At 36.8% G+C, this 16,020-nt stretch overlaps 1 protein-coding gene across 1 annotated transcript; it reads right to left on the reverse strand.

Moving 5' to 3' along the window:
* Positions 1-13,225: 13,225 nt before the first annotated feature.
* On the reverse strand, positions 13,226-13,708 carry LOC129752913 (uncharacterized). Its single transcript, XM_055748702.1, has one exon. It carries the CDS (start codon positions 13,706-13,708, stop codon positions 13,226-13,228), a length of 483 nt encoding a protein of 160 aa, XP_055604677.1.
* Positions 13,709-16,020: the final 2,312 nt, after the last annotated feature.

A 16,020-nucleotide genomic window follows, 5' to 3' on the forward strand; every position in this document is an offset into this window, starting at 1 on the left:
GAAATGTATAGAGGATTTACTCCAATGTCAATGACAAAACCCTTTTCGAGACCGTATAAGGGAATTTCAAGATTTCGCGACTATTTATACGCCGGAACGTATCCACACAGTTCGTTATGGGATGCCGTTTATTGAAGACATTAAGCAGATAACATGCTGAGTTACACATCGCATCAGATTTAATGCCTTAAACAAGTAATATTATTTTTGAAAACGAAATCAGCTGGTTCCAACATAAATCATTTTAGAATATGATTTCTATTACCTATATTAATTCATTATATCCTCGAAAAAATACTCTAGAATATGTTCTGAGATTCAGATTTCAAGATCAGAATCGAAATTCAGAGTCAGAATTTAGAATCAGAATGCAGAATCAATATTCAGAATCCGATTTCAGAATTCAGGGTAAAGACCAGAATGAAGAATTAGAATTCACTGGTTTCACCGATAAGGCCGATAAATGAGGTAACAAACATAAATTACGGTCTTCATAGAATCAGAATTTAGAATCAGAATTCAGCATCAGAATTTAGAATTCTCAATCAGAATTCAGAATTCTGAATCAGAATTCACAATCAAAATTAAGAATTCAGAATCAGAAATCAGAATTCAGAATTCTGAATCGAAATTAAGAGCCAGAATCAGAATTTTCAATATGATTCATAATTCAGGATCTGTCTTCAGAATTTTCTGAAAAATTCATGATATTTACGACTTATGTTTCCCTAAAATTTTCCATTAACTTTAAAAATTTGACAATTTTCAGGTAGGTACGAAATGAACCAAAGACATAATCAAAACATTGGTTTTGATTACAATATTCAGTATACAGACTCGGGATTCAGAATCATAGTTCGATTCAGTATTCAGAATCAGTATCTCGATGTATTTTAGTTACTTGGATGTGAAGGTAATTTTTTCGACTTTCAGCCTATTTGAATAGTCAAAACGAATGTGGATAAAAAACCTTAAGAATCAAAGTTCAGATTCAAAATTGTTTGACCAATCAATTAAGTCAGTGATCTTAATTCGATTTATTATTTTGATTCTTTGTAAATATAATGTTAGCGTTGTCCGTTTAAGGATCTTAAGTCAGATTTCCTCATTATGGATAAAAATGTTTTAATTTTGTATGTCCAAATCCTCTCTAAGCCTTCCACGTTATACATGTATGTAAATTACCTCTTATCACATACAGTAAGGCATTAGAATATGATATGAAAATGAACTAATCGAATCAAAGATACTAAAATATTTTATCCACATTTTTCAATGTGGTTGTGAACAATATCGGATGCGAATTGATAGCTATACGGTGGAGTTTATGACTGTGCTAAAGCTTTAAGTTCATAAACGTTTGTTGAACTCTCGCTTGGTCCAGCTCATTTTATCTGGCTTTGCAGCCAAGTATAGCGTTCACAATACCTGCTGGCTGCTGCTGCTGCTGGTCGATAGCGTGGCGCATGTTTTGTGGAAGTATAAACTTGACTTTCAAGAGATATTCTTCTGACGCGAACGGGACGGAATAAAGTTGCCGATGCGGCGTCTTCCAAAAAAGGAGAAACTTGTACCGTAGATCAAAAAACAGTAATTTCTGTTAAGGCCGTTCGCATATTTCTGTAAGGAAAGGTATGAGGCCGCTATACTACGACTTCCTGTGTCGACGATATGTATAAACAACGGTCCATGCTAGTGATGCTCGAACGCGGAAGTACCAAAGACGGTGAGCAATTATTAATCATGATAACTCATGACACACGTTTTATTTCTTCTTTCAAGACTACCGTTTCTGGAAGGATTTGAAGCGGGACAACAATAAATGATGATCATACCATGATATTTACAAATGTTTTCTCATTCATTTCAAAAGTTTCAATAAATCTCGCGTGAGAATATAAAAATAACTCGATACAAAATAAATTAAGAATATCAGAAGTTTTGAAAAGAAAAACGGAACTTGTTGACAGAATGATCAAGATTCACCAAGCTTTCTCAGGTGGTGTTATACCGAATACTGGCAAGTCCGAAGAAAAACTCAATAGATTCGGATCAAGAATATCCTGCAGGCCGGATTGGTCCTTGTTCGTATCATTAAAGCAATAAAATGTTTTTCATTTAAATACAGATTTTGTGTTTTAATTCTGAGTTCTGAATTTTGAAATTTTCTATTTTTTAACGCTTTTGTTGTTTTTATTCAATTTTTTTATTTTTGTTATTTTTATCATTTTTTGACATTTTTCTCTGTTTTGTATTTTTTATCATTCTTTTCATTTCTGTAATTTTTTTTTGTAATTTTTGTCATTTTTATCACTTTTGTCAGTTTTTGTAATTACCGTTAAACGGGGATAAGATTGATCACTTTTTTCAATATTTTCCGAGTAGTTTGCCTGTTAAAAGGAATGTGGCATGCTTTATATTTTTAAAACCAGTACTGGGCTCCTATGAACGTAAAACGTGGTCGCAGAAATTTCTTAGACTACTTTAAATTTGATTTAAAAAACGATTTCGTCTTTAACTTTGTTTTAACGAGTTTTCTTGATCATGAAGGATACAAAACACCTTCATAATATTTACAAATGCTAGTTTATTAATTACTAAGGCAGTTTGGAACAAACTCAAATGATATAAGATTAATCACGAAATTCTACAAAATTGAACACAACACTTTCGAGATACTAAATTTGTAACTTTTGGTCCTGTGAATTCTGTGATAAATCAACATTGCTGAATTTCGGTGTTTCTTGGTTTAGATTTCTTTGCGGTCCAAAAAAAAAAACACCATCGCGGTCCTCAATGTGTTGAGGCCGAACAATAATCAAAATCGAAAGATGAGCAATGATGCTGCATAAATTAAAGGGCTAATTTTTTAACATTACTTTTAAAATTTTAACTACAAAAAACATGTAAATTTGCCTTTATTCAATTCCTTAGGCTCTCGCACTATTCTCCTTTAAATTTTTCCTTCTAATTTTACCATTTGATAGTGTGTCTGGCATTTTGTCGTATAGACTGGCTTACTCTTGGAAAATTTCCCCATTTTTTTAAATATCAAAAATTTACCTCAAAATACAACAAAAACTACACCAAAACTATACATTTACTAAGGAAAAAAGTTGAACTCTCACACGAATCAACCTGCTGCTTCTAAACACTTTGATTTCATCAGGAAGGGTGTTTGCTTCCGAGCCTTCGAAATAATAGATGTTTCAAGATTTTTACTTACATTTGAAATTTCCAAAAACAAACCAAGTTTTTCCCAATTTGAAACTCAACTTCAAGGTTTTTAAACGTAGAAAAAAGTTTTGAGATATTTTTACATTAGACTTAGCTATTGATGATTATGTGGAAAAATTTCATGTTTGTAGTGTTCGGTCTAATAGGATTTCGACATCCTTTAGAAACCCTTTCTGGGAACACTATATGATGGCATGTGAGAGGAAGAGAAAGTCAAAGAGAGAGTTTATAGCATTAACACAAATTGTGCATAGGAGAATAAACGGTGCTTCACTTTTAAGGTGACTCTAAACCTAAACAGTTCGCGTTTTCTATTCTTAAAGAAATCCCTTTGAAATTCATAATTATATTATAACTTATCACCCTTTTAAACAAAGTGCAATTATAACAATTGGCGACGAGTGGGATTTGTATAACATCGTTAAGACGGCTTGTGTGAATTTCTCTAGCCGTACAGTAAGTATAGTGCATTTTGGTGATTTTGGTATTTATAACTCTAATGGTGGCAAAGCCTTTTATTAGCAGTTATATTTTATTTTATTCCGAATCACATTTTTTCTAGAACACTGGTTGTTCGGTTTAAAATGCGACAGTTTTTTTTGGTTCATTTCCCTTTTTGTTGGGAAACGGTAGTGAAAACTACAGTTTTTGGTTTGACGAAAAGCACATTTTTGTTGGTTCTAAACGCCATTTTGCTTTTCTTCAGTAATTTCACTGAATTGATATTTTCTTCTTTTATTTTCCTTCAACAGCATTCATTTGGAGAGTGAGTTACTTCGCTGTTTCATTTTGCTCCGAGTGTTTGGGGGCACGGTCGGTGATCGACATTTGAGTGATCGTCTCGCTCCGTCTCAACGACACTGAACTGAAATTCTCTCGGGATTAACATTTGGTGAGTGTCGGCTGACAGTTGCATTTGAGTTGCAGTGAGTTAGTGATTTGCATCGGCGGAGTTGCATTCTAGTAGAATTTCATCGAAACAAAAAAGCGTTGGGATTCGCGATCCGGACGAGTGTTGTTGCTGTTCCCGGGTGGTTTTCGCTGCTGCTGTTGTTGTAACGTTGCGCTGTTGAAAGTGCTGCTGTAAGTTTGCTGCTATACATTGTTTGGTTCGGTTGTTTCCAGTGATTGCAGCATAATTGCAAAAAAGTGTTTGTTTTTTTTCGGGAACAACATTTGATTCAGGTATGTGATTTTGTTTACCTTATTTTTCTTTCGCCAGCATTTTTGAATTTTATCTGATTTTGTGCTATTGCGTTATTGACAATTGATTTAGCAATCATATTTTGATAATTTTATTTTTCTTTTATTTATTTTTTTAAATTTTGATTTTCGGTTTTTTGACTTTGACCATTTTTTATCTTTTGATATTTTATTGTAACAAAAAGCAAATATGTCTTTGACCACAACCATGGATCCATACATCCCAGGTTCAATACCTTTTGCACAGTATATTGAGCAATTAGTTATTTTTGTGCACCACATCTACAAGGAGGAGCAGTACAAAGCTTCCTTTCTTGCAGTTTGTGGACAAGAGGTGTACTCCAAATTGAAGCTTTTATTTCCTGGGAGAAACATCAAAGAAATTTCTTACAATGATTTAACAACTGAACTCACGAAAAGTTATGACAAGAGCGATTCCGATGTAGTGCATAGCTACAATTTTTGGTCCCGTCGACAAGGAATTAATGAGAAAAATGTTGACTTTGTTTTGGCAGTAAAATTTTTAGCCGAATAATGTAATTTTGGGGATTTCATACTATAACCCGTTTTTCAGCAATAAACCCGTTTTTCATTGTACCTTTTGCAATCGAAAAGGTCATACCAAAGCTTATTGTTATCGTCGGAAAAATAAAAGTCCTCGGGTTCGTCGGGCTAGTGTAAAGTTTGTCGATTCGCCTAAATCTACTAACTCAGGTCTTTTCAAACGTCTTAAAAAGGATTTGCAATATGACAGTGAAGAAGATTTGTCTTGCATGAAGATCGCTTCTATCAACAAAATAAATGAACCATGCTACATTGAAGTTTTGGTGGAGAACAAGCTTATTAAAATGGAGTTAGATTGTGGATCAGCTGAGTCAGTTATTTCGGAGAGGCAATATTTAAAACATTTCAAATTTATACCTCTCAAGCAATGTTCTAAACGATTGGTCATTGACGGCAAACGTCTTAACATTTTGGGGCGGGTTGATGCTTTTGTTCTTTTGAATGGTAGTCAGCACCGATTATCTCTAGTGATCCTGCGTTGCGATAACGATTTCGTTCCTTTGATGGGCCGTTCTTGGATGGACGTTTTTCACGCCGGCTGGAGAGATTCTTTTCTTAAACCACAATTACGCTGCGAGACCATACATGCGTTAAAGCAGGCATGTCAAACTGGGGGTTCGCGGGCCGCATGCGGCCCGCGGCATAAGTCAATGCGGCCCGCGTAGCCTTGTCTTAAATTGTCACAAAAAAACAGCACTGATTTTTATGTAAAATATTACTGCATAAAAACTAAAGCTGAATGTACCGATTTAACTGATTTTGGCTGCGGCCCTCTACGTCATAGAAAATTTTTAATGCGGCCCGCACATCTAAACGAGTTTGACATGCCTGCGTTAAAGGAAATGGAAACGATGGAAGAGATAAAGAGTTTCCCTGGGAGGACGAGTCATTTTGGCGCACAAACGTCAGTTGAAAGTCTGTGAAGATTCTTATCGGAGAGCTAGGCGTTCGACAGTTTCCAACGGAGGACAGTTTTTGGATTTGAGTCGGTCTGACGGTTTGGCTTCATTAGGCCAGGATATTGAGTCAGTTGAACCGCAACCTGGGTTGCCCGTGGAGCCTGCCCGCAGTGCCAGTTTCAAGAGAAGAAGATATGATGATGGAGAATTGAACAGTGACTCTGAAAGTGATTTCTATGGTTTTGCTGCCGATTCTTTCGTTTTTTCGGAGGATACGAATATTCAGTGTGGGCATGAGGCTTCAGAAAAGCTCAGAAGATCCAAAAGAACTATTAAAAGAAAAAAGTTCGATGATTCCGTTTATTATTAAGTAGTAAGTTGTTTTAAAGATAAGTAAGTTGTTTTAAAGATAAGTAGAATATTCGATAATGCCTATTCAATATTTTGGTTTTTGTATTTTTCAATACGTTCGAACAGAAAGCAAGAAGTTGTAATCATTGAGATTAGTTCTGAAAAATGTAATTCTTCTTTGTTCATATTTGGAAAATTGTAAGCTTCAACTAGAGTAGGCTTACCAGATACTTTCAGAAAAAAGCGGGACATTTAACGACAAAAAAGCGGGACACAGCCGAAAAAAGCGGGACATTTGGAAAACTCATAAAAAGCGTTATTGTTTTGCCAAACTTTACGTAAACCATCAACCAAAGTTATTCATAGAAAGTACACTTGGGATTTTCTTTAACGCGGATTGATTTTGCTCAATTTTTCTTACATGACTTCTATTTTCACGGTTCATAAGCAAGTTATTTTCCACAGTTCTCGCAAATTTACACGTTCTATAACAGAAATATTTCAAGTTCTACATGTAAACGTTATATCGCGTTAAAAGCTTTGTGGAATAACAAATATATTTCAAATTTGTTTTAAAAATTTGAAAACTCATGAAAATTCGATTCATTGTATGTAAACTTTGGACATCTGAGTAGAAAAAGGTAGTGTATGAGAAAAGGACATTTAACTAAGATTCTATCGAAAAATGAAGATCTATAATCATTTGGAAACATCTTAAACAATATTTTCTTAATGCCAAATTTATTCACATTGCATTGGTTGAACGTGCTCCAAAAACACTGAACTGAATCAAAATCTTACTGCACGCAGAGAAAACTTGGATTTTGAGACAAAACAAAACTGACTTTTATTCAAAACATTCATTTTTTCTATTCAATCTCCTGTTTTCTTTGAATCAATGAATAATGGTTTTGTTTCAAATGAATAATTTTTGAAAGAAAGAATTAATTTTTTGAATCGAATAATTTTGGACTTTGATTTCAAACAAATTCTTTGATTCAAAAGACATTTGTTGAAATGCTTATTTATTTGGAAACAAAGTAAATTTCCTTTTAACCGAAGAAAAATGTATTCAATGCAAAAGAATAATTTCTTAAAATAAAAACTTCGAACTTAGAAGGTTTTTTGCATTGAGCAAGAAGAATTTAAAACGAAAAATCGATTCAAGTTTGGCTGGTCGTGTGAAAATGTGGTTCAGAGTTAGCTTAGTTAGGAGAATTCAGGATAAAGTATTGTAAGTGTATTTAGTAATTGTAGTAATTAAAGAATGAATATTGAAGATTTTCAATAAGTGCTTGAAATTTTACAGGACCACGGTCGATGGATAAGTCCCTGGATGCCTCAACCGAGGTGACACCGCTCCAATCCAGCGATCAGGTCCACGAAAATTGAAACCGGATGATTCGATTGAAGTGAATCAGTTTGTGACCCAGTGTTTCATTTATTTGTGAATAAAAATAAATTTTAGATTTAAAATCCTTTCTTTTTATTATTTGAAATTCCTGATAGGAATTTCAAAACAACAGAAAATAATTCTTCCAATTCGAATAAATAGAAAATGGTTCAATGGATAAATGCTTTTAAATCTAATTTAAATAACATTGTGGCAAAAGAAAGCAACTTTGAATCGAAAGAAACTGTTTTTTGTATCAAAGCATTTAAATTTTGAGTCAAAGATTTTTCAAAAGAAAAATTCTTTGAAACAAACGAAAATGCATTTGAAACGAAATTTTTTTTATTTATCCCAAAATCAAAGGAAATTTTCCTTTGTTTTTGCGGCACTTTCCTTTGAAATAAAAAATCTTTTCGCTGCGTGTGTTACTGTCTTATGTAAACTCTGAAAAATTGATGCTTATTTTGAGAAAATACACGTATTCGAAACATTTTTTGTGTTGAATCAATGAATTGAAATTGAGGATAATGTTTGATTCTTTTCCTGTGGAAGTCAGTGAACTTTCTAAAAGTTTTCCATAAAAAAGCGGGACATTTAAGAAAAAAGCGGGACAGCGGGACATTCATCAAAAAAGCGGGACATGTCCCGCTTTTGCGGGACGGATGGCAACCCTAAACTAGAGGATCAAGGAGTTGTAGTGTTCGGTCTAATAGGATTTCGACATCCTTTAGAAACCCTTTCTGGGAACACTATATGATGGCATGTGAGAGGAAGAGAAAGTCAAAGAGAGAGTTTATAGCATTAACACAAATTGTACATAGGAGAATAAACGATGCTTCACTTTTAAGGTGACTCTAAACTTAAACAGTTCGCGTTTTCTATTCTTAAAGGAATCCCTTTGAAATTCATAATTATATTATAACTTATTACCCTTTTAAGCAAAGTGCAATTAGGGCATCCGCAGCAATCGCGAGCAAAGTGAAAATGCTCACGAGTTTAATCACTTTGATACCGCACCGGGGGTTAGTATCATGGTAAGTAAAATAGCGCCGTTGCCGTCGGGACCGACAAAATCACCAAATTTGCTCACAAGAAAGGGGAGAGAGCAAACATGCACTGAAAAAAATATACCTTTTAATGCTGAGTTAACAAACTACGTTCAGCGTGTAGAATTTGTTGACATTCAGTTTAGTTCAGTTTGCCACGGATCAATTTTACAATTTTGAATCGTCGGCCGACGGACCGGTGCATTGAGGGCAACAATGCTTCTCTACCGATCGAACTTGGCCCGCCCAAGCTTCCCCCGCTTCCGAGTGGTGCCTCGGTCGAGAACGACGACAGCAGCAGCAGCTCATCGTCGAGAAGAGAAAAATGAAAAATTTCCCATCACTGCAGCAGCATGACCACCAAGCACTGTACTGTTAAACGATCCGTCAGCTCACACAGTGCTCCGGTGCACCAAGAGTTCCCGGCGACAAGTACTGCAAAGAACCCATGCTCCAAGAGTCGAACGACACCTTCGAACAGTCGGGCTCGTTTTGCCTTCATCCGCCTCCCAATGTTTGCCGTTCAAACGCAAACGGCTGGTAGAAACTCCCACCTGGACACGCTCATGAAAAAGCCGCAATTTGCTGGAGTGGATATTTGATGGTGGCTTTCTTCCGGTTAACCCTTCCCTTCCCATGGTAGCGCAGGTGATCCACAACTTTGAACAGCTCGCATTTGAACTGGGCGCTTCGGATCAACACCATTTTCTCACCGAATGTGTGGATATGAGTGAAGAAACAACGCACGAAATTTGAAGAAAATCAGTTCGCTAAGTTTTGCTAGGCAGATCAAAAGCTGCAAAAAAGTCGGATTTTTTTCGAATTTAAATCAAGTCGTCAATTGTTGTTCAATAACTTGACAAGTTTTTATAATTTCCTTCAAATAAAATTACTGATGTGCAGAAGGTTGCTTATGCAAGCAGAATCAAATGATTGTTTACTTAGATTTCAACTAAAATATATAAATTTCTGAGTAAGTAAAGTGGATCACTGGTGATACACTGGGAACAAAACGTACTTTTCTTCTTGTGAAGCTTTTTATCAATACTCGAGAAAATCATTTCCTCAACAAAAAAAAATTCGCTTCAGGATAGTTATTTCATCTGCTTAAATGACCACATGTCTCAAAATATTTGTAAAAGTTCGTGATTTTCGTGAAAAACGACATGATTTGTTTTCCTTGAACAAAGTGTCATGGCGGCCAATTGTTCAAGGCAAAAATGAAAATTTTAAATATTTCAATAAATAGACTTTCGAGGGATGCGTATACCAAAGAAGTTTTTTTAACAAATAGGATCGTTTTAGTTTGTGATCAATGAAGTTATGAAATTCCATGTTTTTTGCAATTATTTCCTGTTTTTCATTTGCACTCTTATGTGTTTTTATCTTCCCAATGGAGCACATATGATCCACCTCAAAACCCAAATTTTTCAAATGGATCATTAAAGTAGGCTCAAATTATGCATCTTTTGTTCTAGAACTTTACCTGTAAATACATATTTCTATTTTTAAAACGTGAAAAACCTCGTGGGAAGGAAAGGGTTAAGGCCAATGACACGAAACAGTGACCAACTTCAACACAGGCTTAGAAACCGCAGCTAGTCATACCGGACAAAAAAGGAGCTGGGTAAGGATGTTTCTTGTCTATTTTCAACTAAAAATGACGACATTGTTCTTTTTCAGGAAACGTTCGCTGACCAAACAACTACCACCGGAAGCGGTGATGTATTTGAGGATGAAAGTCGAAAAGACTTCCACCGACTCAGCTGGCACCGCGGTCTCATTCATGGGAGTTAGCCTTCGAGCTTTATCCGCCCGCTACGCTGTTGTTTTTAACAAAAATGTAAATTCTATTGACAAAAGCAAAGCAAAACACCTGTTCATTCTTCCTTTTTTACAGATTCAATAACATGGAAACCTCCCAGCATTGGCACTACGTTAGCTGCAGCAATAAATTACAAATAGAAGTGTCAAGAGAAAATAGCTTCAATTTATAGACGAAAACTTTTAGAATAAAAATGGTGTGTTATCGTATGAATAAATAATCAAAAAATTGATATAACCCGGATATGGACCCGGTTGCTGGTCGCTCGAAGCTGCTTGGACCTGTTGCTGCTGTATGACATGTTCAACCAGCATGTCAACTTTGACGTCATGTAACGGATTGCAGTCAACCCGTCGAATAACCGCCATCAATCACCATGCATTATAATAATTATTAATAATAATGATAATAATCGAAATTAAAGCGAAAACACTATCGACTCTAACAATTTACTCGATCAGTATAAATTTAATTTAAGATTTTCTGCCAAAAATTTTTCGGTGTACTGCACAATTTAAAAATATAATGCTTCCGCCCGGTGCGCGAAAGAGTGTGTATACCAAAATCGGTCCGCTGAAATGAGCAAAATCGGGCCGCGTATACTCCCGTGTTGGTGCGTTTGCTCTTATAACAATGTTGTTAAAAATTACCCCGGTGACCGATTTTACGGTTACTATAAATTTGATCGATCTTGTCATTTTTTTTAAATTATTATTTTCGGTTTAGTCTTTTTGCCATGTTTGTCATTTCTATAATTTTTTATTTTATATCAATTCGGTTAATCAAAAAAATTTGTTATTTTTGAAGTTTTCATATTTTTTATTTTTTTTACATTTTGTCGTTTTTGTGATAAGGTACACCGGGACAAGTGCAAACTCGGGGCAAGTGGAAACGTTCAACTTTTCTCTGATACAAAAAAAATTAAAAAATATTTCTTCTTCTATAGAAATTGTTGTTTAGGCCCAACCAGCTCAACAAACAATATGACATAAATAAACGAAACATTCTTCAAAGTTTGCTCCATAACTTTTTAATTATAATAGATAAAATGAAAAAGACACATATGATGGTTTCCTACATTATCAACGTACCATTTGGCAATTTTTTTTTTTTTTAAATATTTTTTCCCCGAGTTCTGAAACATGATATTTTTATGAGTTAACCCAAAACCGTAATTTTATAGTCCATAAAGAAATTTAAAAGCAATTTCAGGTTAGGAAATAAAAGAGAGAGTTGTGTATGATCGAAAAGTTACAAAAACCTGACTCTTGAACGTTTTGGCAAAATTCCTTATAAAGCAGGCATTGCAAACTGGGGGTTTGCGACCTTGGTCAATGCGGCCCGCGTAGCCCCGTCTTAAATTTTCACAAAATTCCTTACTACACATAAGTATGCTGGCTTTCCTGCCACAAAATATTAAAAAGATTTTTTTTTGCTACGACGGAAAATAATATTATTTTTGGAAATGAAAGGTAAACCTGCAGGAAGAACATGTTGAATATATTCAAGCAGACGACTGGGTTCAGGATTTAGCATTTGACGTTGATCTCACAGGCCACCTGCAAGTTTTGAACTTAAAGCTTCAAGGAAAAGAAAAAAATATCATAACTGCTTGTGATGATTTAAAAAACTTTCAAGCGAAGTTTTGGTTATGGATCAACCAAGTTTCCAAAGAAAACCTTACGCAATGTCGATTCCAGAGTGCGCATCGATCGATTTCAGTGTTCCGTAAATCACTCATTTTCAATGAATGTTCCTGATTGCACTTCGCAACTGAACGTACAGCGATCGGGTTTTGTTATTGATTGCTACTGGATGTAGAATCCGCGGGAACAATCTAAAACCATCCAACGATCTTCACATGTCTGTGGAAGGATTTATCACTGTCCTACATCAACATTCGTCAGCAACTAACACTTAATGTCAAGTCGCTTCCAGAGCTACTTGATTTCCCCGACGCTCTCTTGTCTCTTACTATCTGATTCTCTCTCGGTCTAATAGCAGGGGAAATAGGGAGCTAATGTAGAACCAAGTACATCCAAATTCTACAATCCCTTGTCTGCTCCAAAACAAAAACAGGTTGATCATAGACGACACAAATACTTTAAGTTGTTAGTAGGGATGAATCATCCCAGAGGATGAAAATCCCGTAAAAAAAGTTACAGAGGTTGTATATAAGAAACGACCGAGAAGTTCACGTAGAATTACAATGTCTTTGTGCGTCAATATGCTTTTCGTCTTAAATTAGCATTCTAGAATAAAGTATGTCGAATTTGTTTTAAAGGAATTTATCTTCAAGAAAAGTCATTCTTCCCTAAATTGTCGTTTGATACCTATTAATGGTCCAAAACGACCCATAAAGATAGTATGCAGCTTTTTCAACTGCATAGCAAAAGGCCGTCGAAATGATTGCGCCCGGCAGTTATGCAAGTAATGTGACCAACACACGAGCTTTGTATCAAACGCTTGCGAGAAAAGCTTACAACGACTGCTTTGATCTAAACGCTTGACTCAATGCAAAACTTTCAAACTGTTTAGCCTTATGCGTCTCGTTGGAATCAGTATCTTGTTTTCATTTCCCTTCAGATCACCTAGCAATCACTAGCTAAAAATGTTGCTTTTACCTAGGATTCCGAGGCAATCATTGGATCAACTATGTTTTCATATAATCAAACTTCAAAAAACGGCCCTTTTCAGGGCCAAAATCTTAAAAAGAGAGAGTCTTGACTTTTCTGTTAACATTCAAGGATGACGAGTGCGATGGGTGGGTGGTGTGGATGGTCTGGATGGGTGGGTGGTGGTGATGTGGGATAGGTGGGTGGATGGTGGTGGTGTGCGATGGGTGGGTGGGTGGTGGTTGTGTGCGATGGGTGAGTGGGTGGTGGTTGTGTGTGATGGGTGAGTGGGTGGTGGTTGTGTGCGATGGGTGAGTGGGTGGTGGTGGTGTGCGATGGGTGGGTAGTAAGGATGGATGGTGGTGTTCGATGGGCCAGTAGCATGGAAGGCCGGGTGGTGGTGTGCGATGGGCGTGAGAAAAGGATGGGTGGGTGGTGGCGTGCGATAGGTGGGTGGTGAGCGATGGGTGGTGTTGGGAAGTGTGGTGGGGAGGTGTACGGTGGGTGATGGTGGGAAATAAGCTGCGGTGGGTGGGTAGTGTTCCATGAGCAGTGACGGGAGGTGTGTGTGGCATGGCGATGGAAGGTGCTGATGGGAGGTGTGTGTGTGTGTGTGTGTGTGTGTGTGTGTGTGTGTTTGGTGATTGGTGTCGCGGGTGATCTGAGCTATCACTACTTGCTCCCGCTGCAGTTGGCCATCTCTGTTCTGCTCTGCCCATGTGACAGGTTTGAATTTCTCTGAAAAAGTGAAACAAACCGTCAGTCGACCCCTTCTTTTATTCCTTTCGCTTGAAAAAAAAAAACAAAACTCAGGAAGGGGCGGGGCGTCCTAGTTTTCTTTCACTTTCGAATAGCCAATCAACGTTGAGCAGGCTTGGTATGTCTTTTAAGAAAGATGTCTTTGAAAGAGGCGTTTTTCGTCACGCGAGATCCGTTCGCGAATTTCAATTTGCCCCCCTATAGTGTTGCCGTAAGACGTAATTCTACGTCAAAAATTAAGTTGTAAGTTGTTTTTAACCTTCATTCTGTTACAACATTGATTTGTTATTCCTGTAAGATCTCTTTTGCGCCTTTTCTCTAGGAAAGTGCATCCAACAATTTTCTGAAGAAAACATTATTTTTTTAAGACTATAGCAGACATAATATTTCTCAAGAGGTTCCATCCCTTCACTCACCTATTAAATTTGAATTTATGCTTCATCTCATCAGCCTCATGGAAAATAAAAACCTTTCTTTCAAGATGATCTACATAACGTCAACACTTCACATGTATCGAATCCACTGGTGGTGTACCACTTTTACTTGTCCTCCGATCAAGGGCTGCTCCAACTCAATAAGACTTGAGTACAACCACCTGGATGACCCAGATGCTCACCATATTTATTCCTGTGCTACCTTCCTGTGCACCACCCCAAATCCTATGAGCTTCAACAACCGCACCGGCGAAATCCAACCTGAATTAACAGCTTATTCAAACACACATATCAACCTTTCTAATCTCCTCTCTAGCATTGACCATCTCCTAAGTTCCAAATTTTCGGAATATCCTTCATGAACATACAAACCACAATGCACCCTGCTCGAATATGTCATCCAGTCATGGCTGGCAAATGTGTCGGAATAAATTTTCCAAAAAAACACGCCTTCAAAAGATCTAACTGGCACTCTATCATTGCCTACTCATAACGTAAATCATGATCATGATCCCAATTAACCACCAAAACTGACTGTGATATCAACTGCTATCCCTGCTGTTCACATCCTGATATCTCCGATCGATGCAGTAAATTTGCGGGGCCCAGAATAATCATTGTTTCATTAGAAACATTTCTATTCCGCCGCCATGCACAAACTGTCTATGGCTTGATGCACCCTCCATCTTAAAGTTAATCGGTCCTGCTAAGAAACACTGCAAAGTTTTAGAACCGGCAAACCAAACAAATTTAGGTAGAACTTGTTGCGTCAACATGTTAAACATTTCAACAAAACTTATAATACTTTTAAGATGTCATTAATATAGTGATACTGTGATCTCCCATCAGATTCTACGAGCCCTCGTCGTTTTATCCTGTTTAAATGCCATCTTTGGTCCTTCTGGTGTTAAATGACATGTTTTCATCTTGATTGGCAATCCCGACTCGCCGAAATAGACAAAGTCTTTGACTATCTCGAGCTCGTCGTCGTCGATCGTGACCTTGTTATTACTGGACAAGCGGGTTCGGCCGGTCTCGTATTCGCAAGCCAGCATGTACCTCGTCTTGATCTGCCGACTATATCAATGTCCTTGGCAAAGCAGATAAGTTGACTGGACCTGTTAAAAATCGTGCCCCGCATTTCGCTCAACGCTCGTCGAATAACACCTTCTCGCGCCATGTTGAACATCATGCAGGATAGACCATCGCCTTGTCAAAGCCCCTTGTGCGATTCAAATGAACTCGACAATTCATCCGAAATCCGCACACAGCACTGCATTCCCTCCATCGTCGCCTTGACTCGAAAGATTGAATGCTCTCACTCTGGTTTACTTAGGCCTCAGTCACCATCATTATCGTTACATTTGGCTGCTTGCTTTCCTCACTAGAACCTCAATCAACTTTTTGTTCGTATTGGTGTGCTTTGCTATTTTCAAACCTCAACTATTGGCATCAATATGCATACGCTTCGGTCGAAATCATACACTCAGAGGAAATCTTATTATAAATTTCATAAGATACATCTTATGAACCACTTTTTTGCGTCCAAACTAATTTTTCATAAGAGTCTTATGAAATTCTTTCAATTGTCATACGATGTTCTTATGAAAAATAGAAGAAACGGCATTGTGAAAAAATGATGAACACATTCATTCATAGCATCAGTTTATTTTTCATCATCTAACAGTACGAAG

The sequence above is a fragment of the Uranotaenia lowii genome, chromosome 3, assembly GCF_029784155.1.
Source record: "Uranotaenia lowii strain MFRU-FL chromosome 3, ASM2978415v1, whole genome shotgun sequence".
In the NCBI taxonomy this organism is placed as follows: Eukaryota; Metazoa; Arthropoda; class Insecta; order Diptera; family Culicidae; genus Uranotaenia; species Uranotaenia lowii.